At 41.7% G+C, this 12,981-nt stretch overlaps 1 protein-coding gene across 1 annotated transcript in view; it reads left to right on the plus strand.

Annotated features, from left to right (window-relative positions):
- The window catches only part of LOC119718769 (DNA polymerase theta-like), a 39,085-nt gene extending 26,755 nt beyond the window's left edge, over window positions 1-12,330 (plus strand). The window contains exons 16-24 of the mRNA XM_038188179.1: window positions 823-976; window positions 1,968-2,128; window positions 3,290-3,469; window positions 4,828-5,131; window positions 7,544-7,795; window positions 7,981-8,165; window positions 9,087-9,198; window positions 10,424-10,693; window positions 11,461-12,330. Of these exons, the coding sequence (XP_038044107.1) occupies window positions 823-976; window positions 1,968-2,128; window positions 3,290-3,469; window positions 4,828-5,131; window positions 7,544-7,795; window positions 7,981-8,165; window positions 9,087-9,198; window positions 10,424-10,693; window positions 11,461-11,693 (1,851 nt within the window). The 3' untranslated portion in view covers window positions 11,694-12,330. The remainder of the gene's footprint in view (window positions 1-822; window positions 977-1,967; window positions 2,129-3,289; window positions 3,470-4,827; window positions 5,132-7,543; window positions 7,796-7,980; window positions 8,166-9,086; window positions 9,199-10,423; window positions 10,694-11,460) is intronic.
- Window positions 12,331-12,981: the final 651 nt, after the last annotated feature.

The raw sequence follows: 12,981 nt of genomic DNA on the forward strand, positions 1-12,981 counted from the left end.
GATTATGAAAAACTTAATAAACATGTAAAACAACTCATACAGAACTTAAAGGGGCACTGCATCCTGAAATCCCAGAAAATTTCATGTTTTGGCTTGTTTACTTTTCCTATTTCAAACATCTGGTTGAAAGGAAACCAACCTAATGTCTTGCAATTCCCGAGAAAAGACAAAAAAAAAACCTATTGTTTACATCGGAGTATGATACGTGTTTCCTGTCGTTTTCATACAATGTACGATACATGTGTGTGTCTAATGTTGTGTATTTCTTACACATCCGCAAAAGGCGAACCCTTACGGCTGGAATCACAACTAGCATGAACAGCCCGACTTTTTGGGGTCGCAAAGTGGACCCCGAAAGTCCTTCTCGCACGAATAACACAAGAATACTACAGAAGCGGCCAATTTTTAAAGGATAGTTGTGTGGATGTTTATATCCTACTTTTAAAGGTTCTTTCCGATTAACATCATTTCGTTCAAAACGCGTTTTGTAGCCCAATTGGGCGTATTCCAGGACGCAGTGTCCCTTTAAACGTGGGTCTCTCTCGTCAATCTTAGCAAGCTCTGTTGCAAGACATCTGCACTAGTAAACAGATAGTCTTAGGAAAAGACAGTGTTATACACTATCATACATTATCATGACGAAAAGCTATCGCCCACAAACCGCAATCGCAACAACGTCTTGGGAATCTTATGAAATCTCCTCCCGAAATATGGGGAAAACTAGTGCACATGCACTACTTCTGCAGGCAATTATATTGGCGCATCATATGCAATGAACTCATTACATGTACATGTATAAGTATTATTGTGCATTATTTATAGTACAAAGTTTTGAGTCGTGGTTGTGGCATCCGCCTCGGCGGTGGACTAGCAGACCCTAAGGTGGCTCACTGGCTGATTGATCCTGGAGCTAAGGAGAGAAATCTGCATGGACTGGTCACCCACTACGTACCCCAGGATGGTCAAATCCTAGAAGGTAGGCCTACAGTATTGAAGGCATTTATCTGACTCTGCCCGTTGCAAGTTGAATTTGCAACATGTTTTTTCCATCGTGATACTATTTTCATCTTTTCCTTGTTTTCGCACACACAGAATTATAAGTGTTACCATGATGAATAATGAAAGGTTTGCAGAAAACAACATGTGCGAATAATTTCTCAACTAAGAGAATGGTTCTGAAAAGAACCAGAGGTATAAACTCGACGTTCCGGTCAGTATGCTCTGACCGTCTGCAGGAGAGAAGACGGTCAGAGCATACTGACCGGAACGTCAAGTTTATACCTCTGGTTCTTTTCAGAACCATTCTCTTAGTTGAGAAATTATTCGCACATGGTGTTTCCGCAAACCTTTCATTATTTAGTATCTCCACCATGCAAAGCCTCAAATCTTACTTGTTTACCATGATGATTTGAGCCAAAAATCTCCTTCTATTTCTTTAATTTAAAACAAAAAGACAATAATTTCTCTTTCACAACTTTTAGTTTTAAATCAATGTCCAACAAGAGTTAGTTTATTTGAAATACATGAGGGTTATTCTATATTTAGGAACCACATTTTTGATTTTTTGACATCGTTATTCTGGATGCTTCTTCAAGCTTTCTTTCTTAGAGATTGAACTACCTATCCACCAAATACAGAATAGTTTGATGTCATTTTTAATGATACTTATATGGCAAATTACAAAGATCAGAGGTAACAGGGACTGGGAAAATGTCAGACATCGGATCCGAGATTTTTCTGGAAAGACCTGCAACTTAAAAAAAAAAAAATGTTAAACCAACTAGTTTTTAACTTCATATAATTTATAGTCGGCCAAAACATGTCTGTTGCCCATTATTATGACCTTTCTCTGCAGTAAGCAATAGTGATGTCATCAGTAGTTCATTTATGGGTTGAAAGGTCGATTGATCATTTGTAAACACCCATTGGCGTGACTGACAATCAATTTCCTTTGTATTCTACATCAGGTTTGAGTGGTGGCTTGGGCTTGGGTAGCCTGGGTCTGATGTCCCAGGAGCCAGGGACAGGGCGTCTCAGGGCCGCGACAGAGTCTGTTCTGGTCCTGGCTCTCATGGATCATCTGGAACCTACACTGAAGGAGGAGAGACTCTACAAAGCATTCACCGAGGTGAAATAACCATCTTTCTCCTGACAGAGACTAGAGTACACTTGTAGAAATGTTGAGAAGACCTGGTTGCTAGTGATAACCAACCATGTAAAGTTTCAAATAATTTTTCGAATTCTATGTACCCTGTGCCTTTTGGCCATTGAATCCACATGTCCACTACAGATCAAAATTAACTGAAATGAAGCGAATCTGCCCTTTTTTCCCTGGTGATATTTTCTTCAATATGATCGCCCCCCCCCCCCATTTTTTTCCATGCTGATAGTTTTTGAGTTTTTATCAACAGTATTCACCAATTCCTCAGAGCACTTTTCAGGGAATTTAAATTTGCTTTGGTGCTTTCCTCTTTGAGATTGCCTGGAAAAGGTTCCTTTTAAATTACCTTGTGTGACATGGAGTAAATACGGAATACATTGTATTACACGTGTGTTTATTTACTGCATAGTCAATAAAAACATAGAATGCTGGGGCAGTTTTGGGCACTGCATGGTGAGTAAAAAAAACCGAAACCCAAATGTTGGGGCCATCGTTTTAGTAAAGTTCTGCGTGTAGCACTTCCAAAATCTAAGATATGAAAGCCCAATTCATAAGCTTTCTTTTAGCACAAGAATCATTCAAATCACTCATGTACTTTTGAAGTTACGTAATTTTAAACACAACCACCGTTTTATAGTTCTGTCCACAGATCAACAGAAGTTATTAGTGTTCTTTCAGCAAAACGAAAACAAATCACGTAGGGATGTGTGTGAATTGTTTCGTTTTCCTGAAAGAACACACATATTTTTTGTGATCCGTGGACAGAACTTTAAAACAGTGGTTGTGTTAAAAATTCTGTTACTTAAAAAGTACACGAGTGATTGGAATGATTCTTGTACTACAAGATAGCTTATGAATTGGGTTTTCATATCCTAGATTTTGGAAGTGCTACATGCAGAACTTCACTAAAACAGAAGTCCCAACATTTGGGTTTTGCTTTTTTTGACTCACCCTGTACAGTGATTAAAAAGGCCAGGCAGTTTCAGCATACAAATGAAATCAGGCAGCAAATTGTGTAGAGCAGTTGAAAGTACACAACAGGGGAACAAGAAGTGATGGTAGTTCTGAGCACATCCTGTGACAGTACTTGAACTTTTTGATGCATCATCCCCACCTTTTCCTCCGCAGGTTGAAATGCCCTGCATGCGAGTCTTGGCCCGCATGGAGCTGACAGGTTTCGGCTTCAGCCAGGCAGAGTGTGAATCCCAGAAGGCCGTCATGCAAACCAAGCTGGCAGCGCTAGAGGAGCAGGCCTATCAGATGGCTGGACACGGGTTCTCTCTCACATCCCCAGAAGATATTGCTCAGGTGATACAAGATGACATACATTTGCTGCCCTTGCCATGCTTGCTACCGTGAAGTACTCGCCACCCTCAGATTTAGCGTTGTAGTCCAATACAATAAGTCGGTCACAAGTCCTTTCATAGGAAACAGGGGATGAACAATGATGAAGTAATTCCTTTGTCACAGTTCATTGCAATAGCTTGTGATTTAAAGATATAGTCCATCATTTGTAAGTTGTGCATTTTGTTCGTTTGAAGCAACAAAAGTGCTCAAAATCTAAAGAAGGGTACTGAACAACTAACCTGATGAAGTTTCAGCTCAGTGAATGCTGTATATTCCGAGAAAAACAGCATTCTAGGATCTCAATTTCAGATCAAAAGTTGCTGAATCATGTTTTGAATTGGGACTGAATTCAGCATCCGACACACGTTCTCACTGAGCCGATTGCAGCTACGCAATGTCGCGCACTGATTCAACGAATTATAGCAACTGGGCGTGCGCGCGTGTGCGTCCTGCCAATGCTTCCAATAACAAAACGAACTACTCAATTAAAATTTCCTATGGAAAGGCACTCTTTTGTTGATTACTTCAAAATGACAGCTTGCCAGAAAGAATAATTTCACAGGGAGTTTATTCCCCTTACTATCTTTCAACCAAGTATGTTTTTCAACAATAATTACGCCAGTTACTTTTCGGATAGCTGCAAATGATGGACTATAGCTTTAACCTACAGAAATTTAGTAATAGTTCTGGAACATTGTTTAATACCCCAAACATTTTTTTTTTTTAAATTGGAGTATTTTTTTTTTGGTTTCCGTATTTTTTCAAGATTTCGGACAAATTAATCTTTCCTTATTCCCGTACCCATTAAAGACTTTAAAAAAAATTAACTTTCTCACTCTGATTTCATCGGCGAATTAACACATAGCTTACTTGCTCTGATGTCCAGAGCCATGTAAAAACTTGTGTTTGTTGTGTCTGCAGATACTGGTAAGATTTATGTTATATTTCTGATGACATCACAGTAAGGAGTGTTATTGTGGACGACGACACAAGGAAAGATTTTTTGTCCCAAGTCTAGAGAACTAACTTGAGTAAAAAAAAAAAATGCTCCAATAATGCTATTCATCAAGCCCGGTTCATAATCGGCGCGAAAGCGAACACGAATTTGTGACGTCATGGAGAAAGTATTCGCAGTGCGAATTCGTAAAAGTTGAACACATTTCAACTCGGGCAAATTCATTGCGAATGTTTCATGACGTCAAATTCGCTTCACATTTGCATTCGCATGAAGTATGAACCGGGCTTCATACATCAGAAACAGTTGCAGGATTTTATTTTTACTTTCTGTAAACCTTGACTTCAAATGCCTCTAAATGCAGGTCCTCTATGTTGAACTGAGACTGCCTCCCAATGGTGACCCAAGCCTAACCACCACTGCTCCCCTGCGTAAGACTCTGGGTGGCCGGGGCGGCAGGGCCCGCCTGCCGAAACACTTCAGCACCTGCAAGAACTCCCTGGAGAAGCTTCGGCCTTTCCACCCTCTGCCCGGCGTAGTGCTGGAGTGGCGTCGGATCACAGCAGCCGTGACCAAGGTGGTGTATCCATTGCTGAAGGAGAGACAGGCGGACTCTAAGCTGGGAGGGGAGAGGATTTATGCATCCTGCCAGACCCACACTGCTACAGGTACAGCAATAGGTTGTGCAGCCAAATTGTAGCCGAAATGTATTGCATCCGTTAGCAAGATGAAGTATCGTAGTTGGTTCGCTCGTACCCCTGCCCTGCAAACAGAATGCTGGGATACTCTGATGAGCTTCACAGAATCTTGTGAAGGAAGTGGCCTATGACCTATGTATAAAGCATCTGGCTGCAGCTGTTCAAGACCGCAGTTAGACAATGTGCGCAAATGCTATCCGAAAACTTCCCATAGAATTGCGCCCATTCCATACCGGATGTGATTTCTGTTTCATTGCGGACCATGTGGGCAAAATTTTGAGCGTCGCATAATGCAATCCGACCGTTCGTGATTCGAAACGGAGCCTGAGCGAGTGACGGGAATTGTAAATTTACAACACGGATAAGTTGTACAGAATTTCCTACATTATTATGCTTTTCAACGAGAAAAAAACATCTCTAAACTGGAGTAAAAGAGTAATGAATCAGTTTTAACGGCCGTTTCAAACCTTGCAGAGTCGAGACCTTGATGACGTGCAGGTCACTGGTCAAGCAAAATCCAACCAATCAGAGCGTGAATTCATTAGAGTATCCAAGCGTCCTGTTTGCAGGGCGGGGGGTACGAGTGAACGTAGTTGGAGCCTTTTTTCAGTCTCCAAATATACTGCTATTTAAGTAGGAATCAAGCCTAAACACCATTTGAATGAGCAGGAATATGAGTGTAATGACACAGCTGACAGTTCTGAAAGTTTAATGGAAATGTTTGCAAAGTCCTCGGACTTGAGTTTGCAAATAAGATAAACCCTAACAGTCCCGAATCCTCCAATTTTAATAGAATTCTTCGCATCCCCTAGAAAGTTAGAGTTAAGTAGAGTCACTGATGAACCCTAAACCATGCTGAATTTTAGCAGATTTTATTGAAATATAATTGGCTTTTGAAACTTTTTTCTCTTGCTTTGGTTTTATGAAGTTTAGACCCCAGACTTGAGGGTCTCTGACATCAAATTTATCCCTGGTCTGCTTCAGGAACGTCAAATAAAAAAACATGAGGGCAAGTTCAGAGTATTCTCATTTGCTTGAATATTAAAGGCTTCTCAGTGATTCTGTAGCCAGAGCTTATGTCCAGGCTGGCAGTAAACCAGGGTTTTGAAACCACCTAAAGTAAACTCTGGCTAAACCGACATCGTATAAACCGTCATATCGCTTAAATCGGCCGTCTGACGAAAGTCCCGATTGTCTCTAATGCATTTCCATTGACATTTTCATTTCTAAGCCGGCCTTTGTAAGCCGCCATTTCGCCTATATCGGCGTGTTACTTTCAGTCCCATTTCCTCAAAACCACACAAATTCCTCTGTATAAACCGGCATCGTGCTCTGCGGTTTGCAAGAAGTGTCGAGTGAAAAGTCCCACACACTGCAAACTGACATCTGTTTATCAATGGCACGGTCCGTGATTGATGCATCGGCCAGCACATACGTGTACACTGTTTCATGCACAGTACGTCTGTACATATGTGTGCATCGTTCGGGTTTTCCCGATAGCACATCAATACCAGTACCCCCTCTCGACTGCATGCATGCGCTCTGTTCATTTTGGGGGTCCCCTTATTGTACCAGTACCATGCACACATTTAATTCGTGACTGTACACGTACGCACGTGCTCAATGTACACTGCATGTACATGGACGTACAGTATGCAAGCGATCTGTATATCGTACCACTGTTAACGCTAGCCGGCCGCGCCGTCCTTGCTTCGTACGTACGTACGTACATGTACATGCATGACTTTCTGTGATCAATACTACAGCCTGTTTGTGATGATAAACCATGAGGATATATATGCTGGAATCAACCATGGATGTAGAAATAAACCAGGGTAAATCAAAGCCTTTGAATTTTAGCCATGAATCTTGTTTGCATGGTCGAGATACAGATGCGCATAGGCCATTTCTTCAATCAATTTTTTTTTCACTCCGTGATTCAATTTGTGTATTTGTGTAAGTCGGCAAAATGACGACTTGCAGCAGAAGCCGACATTCGCGTAAGCCGTCACAAATTCTCTGGTCCCGAGAGTGCCGTCTTAGCCGGAGTTTACTGTATGTTTACCTTAGGGCCTGTCTCAATTCATATCCGGGACAAGTTCCGGACAAGTTGCAGGTAGAATCATTCACGTTGTCCAGAAGAAGCTCTACATTTGTTCCGGACATTTTCCGGGGAAATTTCACGAGCTTGACTCGCAAATACTGATAACTTCATTGCGGGAAGATTGAGGAGAAGTTGTTCAGAATCCTGCAACCTATAACCGATACAGTGTCCGCAACGTGTCCGCAACTTGTCCGAAACTTGTCCCAGATATATGAATTGAGATGAGCCATTATTTCAAAGCAGTGACAGCTGAATTCCTTGATACTTTTTTCTCTCAGGTCGTGTCTGCCTATCCGACCCCAACATCCAGGCCATCCCCCGCGACTTTGAGATTGAGATGCCGTCTGCCATCGGTGAGAGCCCACCCCTAGCCCTGGGGGCCCCTGCTCAGTCATACCCCACCAGGGCTAGGGTGAGACAGACCCAGGGGAGAGGTCAGCAGACTAGGGGTGCTAGCATGAGCAAGGAAGGGGATAAACCTGGTCCATCATGTGCTGTCAGTGTGCGGCATGCATTCTGCCCATTTCAAGGTGAGTGGTTCTCTGTGATCTTTGTGTAGTTTCTCTTTACTAGCCTTTACTCTTAAAAGGCCGGTTTATTCTTGTCATAAGTTTTCTCTTCGCAAACTTGCAGGTTGCAGATGGTGTCAAGTCCACCAAATTTTTTCATGACCTGAATGGGCTTTACCATCGATTGTTGTATTTTTTTGCCCCAGGAGGTGTTCTCCTAGCTGCTGACTATTCTCAGCTGGAGCTGCGCATCCTAGCCCATCTGTCAGGAGACAGCAAGCTGGCCGGCATCTTGAACGGTGGCGGAGACGTCTTCAAGTGCATCGCCGCTCAGTGGAAGCAGACCACAGAGAGTCAGGTTACCCCCAATCTACGCCAACAAGCCAAGCAGGTATATGAGCTCGGGTACACGACCATGACCTTACCATTCACTTGTTTCAGTTAGTCTGAATCTCTCATCTAGAGCTATGTAAAGTGTCCAGGTCTTTGTGGAAAACACTGCCAGTAGACGTAGCCGTTGTCTGCTGATAATTTTTATTGAATTGTGGTATACAAATATTGAGTGGCTCAGCGTGGAATGGGAGGAATATTATCGCAAGGTAAAATCTGGACTTTGCCAGTTCACGAGGCAAAGCCGAGTGAGCTGGAAAAGTCAAGATTTTGCCAAGCGATAATATTCCTCCCATTCCACGCTGAGCCACTCAATATTTATTTTATATAACTGACATATAGATCCTTGTCATTTGATATATTTGAACTTTTATTTCAATACAAAACTGGAGGAAAATGTATTTCTCTCTTCCAAACCACCCCTTCATGAAAATGTTTGAACCCAACGCTGGCTCTTTGGAACAATGCGCGCTACGCGCAACGCTGAACGCACACACCAGCATGCAATTGCACACAAATACCACATCATGTTCCTAACTGTTGAATAGTCTTTTCCATTCCCCATGAGCGGATAGTACTTTTTGAGCCGTGGCGTGAATGGGCGCAATAACGAATGTCATATGATGTGAGTTCCACCAATCAAATGACAAGGATCTGTATGTCGGTTATATAAAAAAGCTTTATGTTGTATTTATGTAGAGAAACCATTTATGATGTAACCTGTTTTTGGATTATGAGGTGTGTTGGATAAAGACAAGTAACGAACAGTTGTCCAACTTGGACTTTCTCTCCAAATAATACACAGGGTTGAGAGTTGTGGTGTTATGTTGGCCTGTACCAATTTGTTTTTACTTTTTGATGAGGATTTTTTTTATTTTGTTATTATTTTTTAATGTGTGACACTTAAAATTTACTCTTTTAGATGTGCTATGGGATGGTGTACGGCATCGGAGCTAAGGCGCTGGGTCAGCAGCTAGGAGAGTCCGAGGAAGATGCAGCGGCATTCATGGACTCCTTCAAGATGCAATACAAAGGTATGCCTCTCCCCCTCACTGTATGCGTTGCAAAACCTTCAGTATACAAATATTGAGTAGCTTAGGCCAAAAAAAAAAGTCTCCGGTTTCTGGTATGGAGCTTGCTCAAAAAGTGGTGCGGTGACGCGGCTTTTTTTTTTTTTTTACCTGATTTTTTTTATTCAAATGTCGGCTGATGAAAGCAAATGGTGCCCGACTAAACTTAGTGCAAATATATGGGAGTCCAGAGGGGCCACATAAAGCTTATTCTCGACCATAACCCAATCTAAAAACACGTTTAAATTGTGCAGCAGCAGGATTCCAGTCAAACCAGTGAGTTTGGCGGTTTTGAGACATCATCTTTCATTGAAAAAAAAACTTTTTCATTTTGCCGACGCGCATGGCTACGGCGACGCGAGCGCATACCAGACACCGGAGACTTTTTTTTTTGGCCTTGGAGTAAAATGGGGGAAAATTATCACATGGTCAAATCTTGACTCTTCCATTTCACGAGGCGAAGCCAACTGAGCTGAAAAAGTCCAGATTTTACCAAGCGATAATATTTTCCCGTATCACAAGTTAAAGTCACTCAATATTTGTTTTATATATTATATTTGATCTTTTATTTTATTGCCTTCAGCAAATTTATGTGCTTAGGTAACTCTATGAAATTTACCCCAAGACATAAATGTGAGGCATTGTAGCTAAATGAGACATAACTGGGCACAGGCCATAGTGGAGAAAAATGAATAAAACCAAGAGTGGTTATTTTTTTTTTTTTTTTCGATTTTCAGATTTATTGATATTTACAGGCATGTAACTTTTCCCTGGATCTGCAAATTTCCTCATTTTTTACTTCTCATGAATGCCATTACAAATTGAAAAACGCTGTACAAAGTCTTGTTTGGTTTGAAGTTTTTCTAAATTCCCAGTTGCATGCCTGTATTTGTTGTCCGTGATATGTCTTCTACACATATTTTAAAGAAATAAAGGTGTTTTTGAGTAAAAACATTTGGCATCTCTCATTAGAAAAGTTATAAAAACATGTCGTTAAATGCAAACTTTAAATTGCCATAACTTGTCAACGGAATATCCAACTAAAGTTAAACAAACAGCATTGTAAGGAGAATTTTATTCTCTTTCCTAAATACCCACAAACATTTATTTCGACCTTTATCTAGTTGTGACTCATTTTGCCAGAATCCCACACAACCATAATAATTCCACGAATTTATCTCACTTACAGGAATGAAGAACTATATTCGGGACACTGTAGAGCGTTGCAGGACCACCGGCTTCGTGGAGACCATCCTCCATCGTAAGCGATTCCTGCCAGCCATCACCCACGCCAATCCAGCCGCCCGCAGCCAGGCCGAGCGACAGGCGGTCAATACCACCATCCAGGGCTCGGCAGCTGACCTGGTCAAGCTTGCCATGGTCAAGATTGACCGCAGGCTGGCCGAGGAGTTCCCAAACACGAAGGTGACTCATCGCCACAGGGTCGAGTTTGAATCAGGTGAGACACAGCATTAAAGGTTCCCAAACACAGAATTTGTTGAATATCATTCGTTGCGATAACTTTACTTGATAACTTGATAAGTTAGTCATGCAGCAGCAGCAGCATAAAAGTATTCTTGAACCTTTTGAGATCAATATGAGTCTATCTGTGACAATTAGGCCTAGAGGAAAAACGAAAAAAGAGGGGAAAAGCAGGGGGGTGCCAATTCAAGGTAGTCTGAGTATCACCCATTATCCACGTAGCCAACTTTAGTCGACTTTACAAAACTGTGACGTCATTTCATTCCCAAATCAGGACTAAATGGTTTGATTGGTCAATTCGAATGCAGTGTTTTGTAATGCAACAACAACCGGCCCCATATCGCGTGACACGTTTTTTTTTAATCAATTGTCTATGTGACGCTCAACGAGTGAATGACCGAAGACTCGATATAGGAAGCGCCCGCTGATTGGTCAAAATCTCCCGAGATCAAGAGGCGGGGTCTTGCCTCATTAATTCACAAATCTGTTCACGCAAAATTATTACACGGCGAAATAGGCATTCGCTGTGGTCTATTGTCGTAGGCCCCAAATTTTTTGTAAGCCCCAAGTTTTTGGTAGGCCCTGTGCACAAATCCAGGCCTGACTGCACACCCCATTGGATTGGGCCGACAACAGGATAAAAATATATCTCGGAGACACTTTTACATTGAACTTATTCCGGGATTTAAAAGAGTTTGTAGTTTTCTTCATTAATTACATGTATCAATTTTTGTATTGACCAAGGTTTGACCCAACGCAAGAAGGGCCGTAAAGGTGTCGCCACTACTCCCTCTGGGGCATTCCTGGTACTTCAGCTACACGATGAGCTCATCTATGAGGTCCACAGGGAGGATGTCATCCAGGTGGCACAGCTGGTGAAGGCAGAGATGGAATCAGCACTGGTGCTGAGTGTCAGGCTACCAGTGAAGGTTAAAGTTGGTCCCACGTGGGGAAGTATGGAAGATTTGGATCTTTGATTGTCGGGGCACCAGTCATGCTAAAGTTGATCCCTCGTGAGAAAATTGGCCAGAATTTGCTCTCTGAATGTCAAGTAGTCAGTCCCAGTCAAGTGGGAAGTGTGGAAGATTTAGATCTCTGATAGGGCACCAGTGAAGGCTAAAGTGGGTCCCTCGCAAGAAAATGAAAAAAATCTTAACCCTGAAAGAGGTGCAAATGTAAAGAAGAATACAAAATAGCTGTCTTTGTTCTGAACATTTTATGCCAACTGACTTATTCAAAGGTTTATCTGACAGTTTGATATTGGAAAACAATTTTTGTATGCCAAGAATAGGGAACTTGACTGTGTCTTGGAACTCTGAAATTCTTAAAATGTTTGCAGTAATTTTATTGAGTTATATTCAGCCAACTTTGTTTTATATTATTGGTCCCCTAAAGGCACAGTTACATCTAGGGTTGTAACAATATGTAGTGATGTCAGATACCATCTAAAACTTTGATATGCATCATGATGCATAGTCTAGTATGATTTGTATCATATAGGGCTCGCTCAATGACGGTCATTTCTGTAAGAGAACTGCAACTGCGTATTTTACGCAATCATGCACGCATTACGCAGTATTGAAAATGTTAAAAAAACGCATGCTTGTGTTCCAAATAGTTGACGCTCAAATAGTTGACGCTCAAAATGCCTGTTGGGAATGACGTCATTTGAACGAGACCTATTGCAAAGTCATAATCAATTCTGTCTCAAGTCTAAGCAGGGTTTCCACTGCCTGGAAATAAAACGTGGAAACGGTCATGGAATTTTAATTTTCAATTTTCTGGCCTGGAAAAGTCTGGAGAAAGACGCGGAATTTTCATAATTTAGCACTATAGAAATCTGATTTGTATACCCGACAAATTTTGCTGATACGAGCATTATAATTTGAATTGCTGTTGCCCTGTAAACCAATTTGACAGTTTTGATATGCCTTTTGATGAACTGGGTCGCTGATTTTTGTAATATGGTGATGAAAAAGTCATGGCATTTTATTGTCTGAAAAGGTGCAGGAACCCTGACAAATCAGGTCAAAAGTTAGAGAGGATGCAAATTAACCAGTTCACGCCAGGAATATTTTGACAAGAATGGAACGAGGCGCGGGATTACTTTTCAGTCGACCTCAAGCCAGGCGGGTTGAAGCCATCACCCTCGGGCAGCACACTCATATTTGTGGCCTCGCTCGCTGCGAGCAGGTCACTGAAAGATATTTTCAGTCTCGTTCCCTGCGTGTTTATTTGTCATCCATTCCGAATACCGCAAAACCT

Source organism: Patiria miniata, unplaced genomic scaffold (assembly GCF_015706575.1).
Source record: "Patiria miniata isolate m_02_andy unplaced genomic scaffold, ASM1570657v1 HiC_scaffold_7, whole genome shotgun sequence".
Taxonomy (NCBI): domain Eukaryota; kingdom Metazoa; phylum Echinodermata; class Asteroidea; order Valvatida; family Asterinidae; genus Patiria; species Patiria miniata.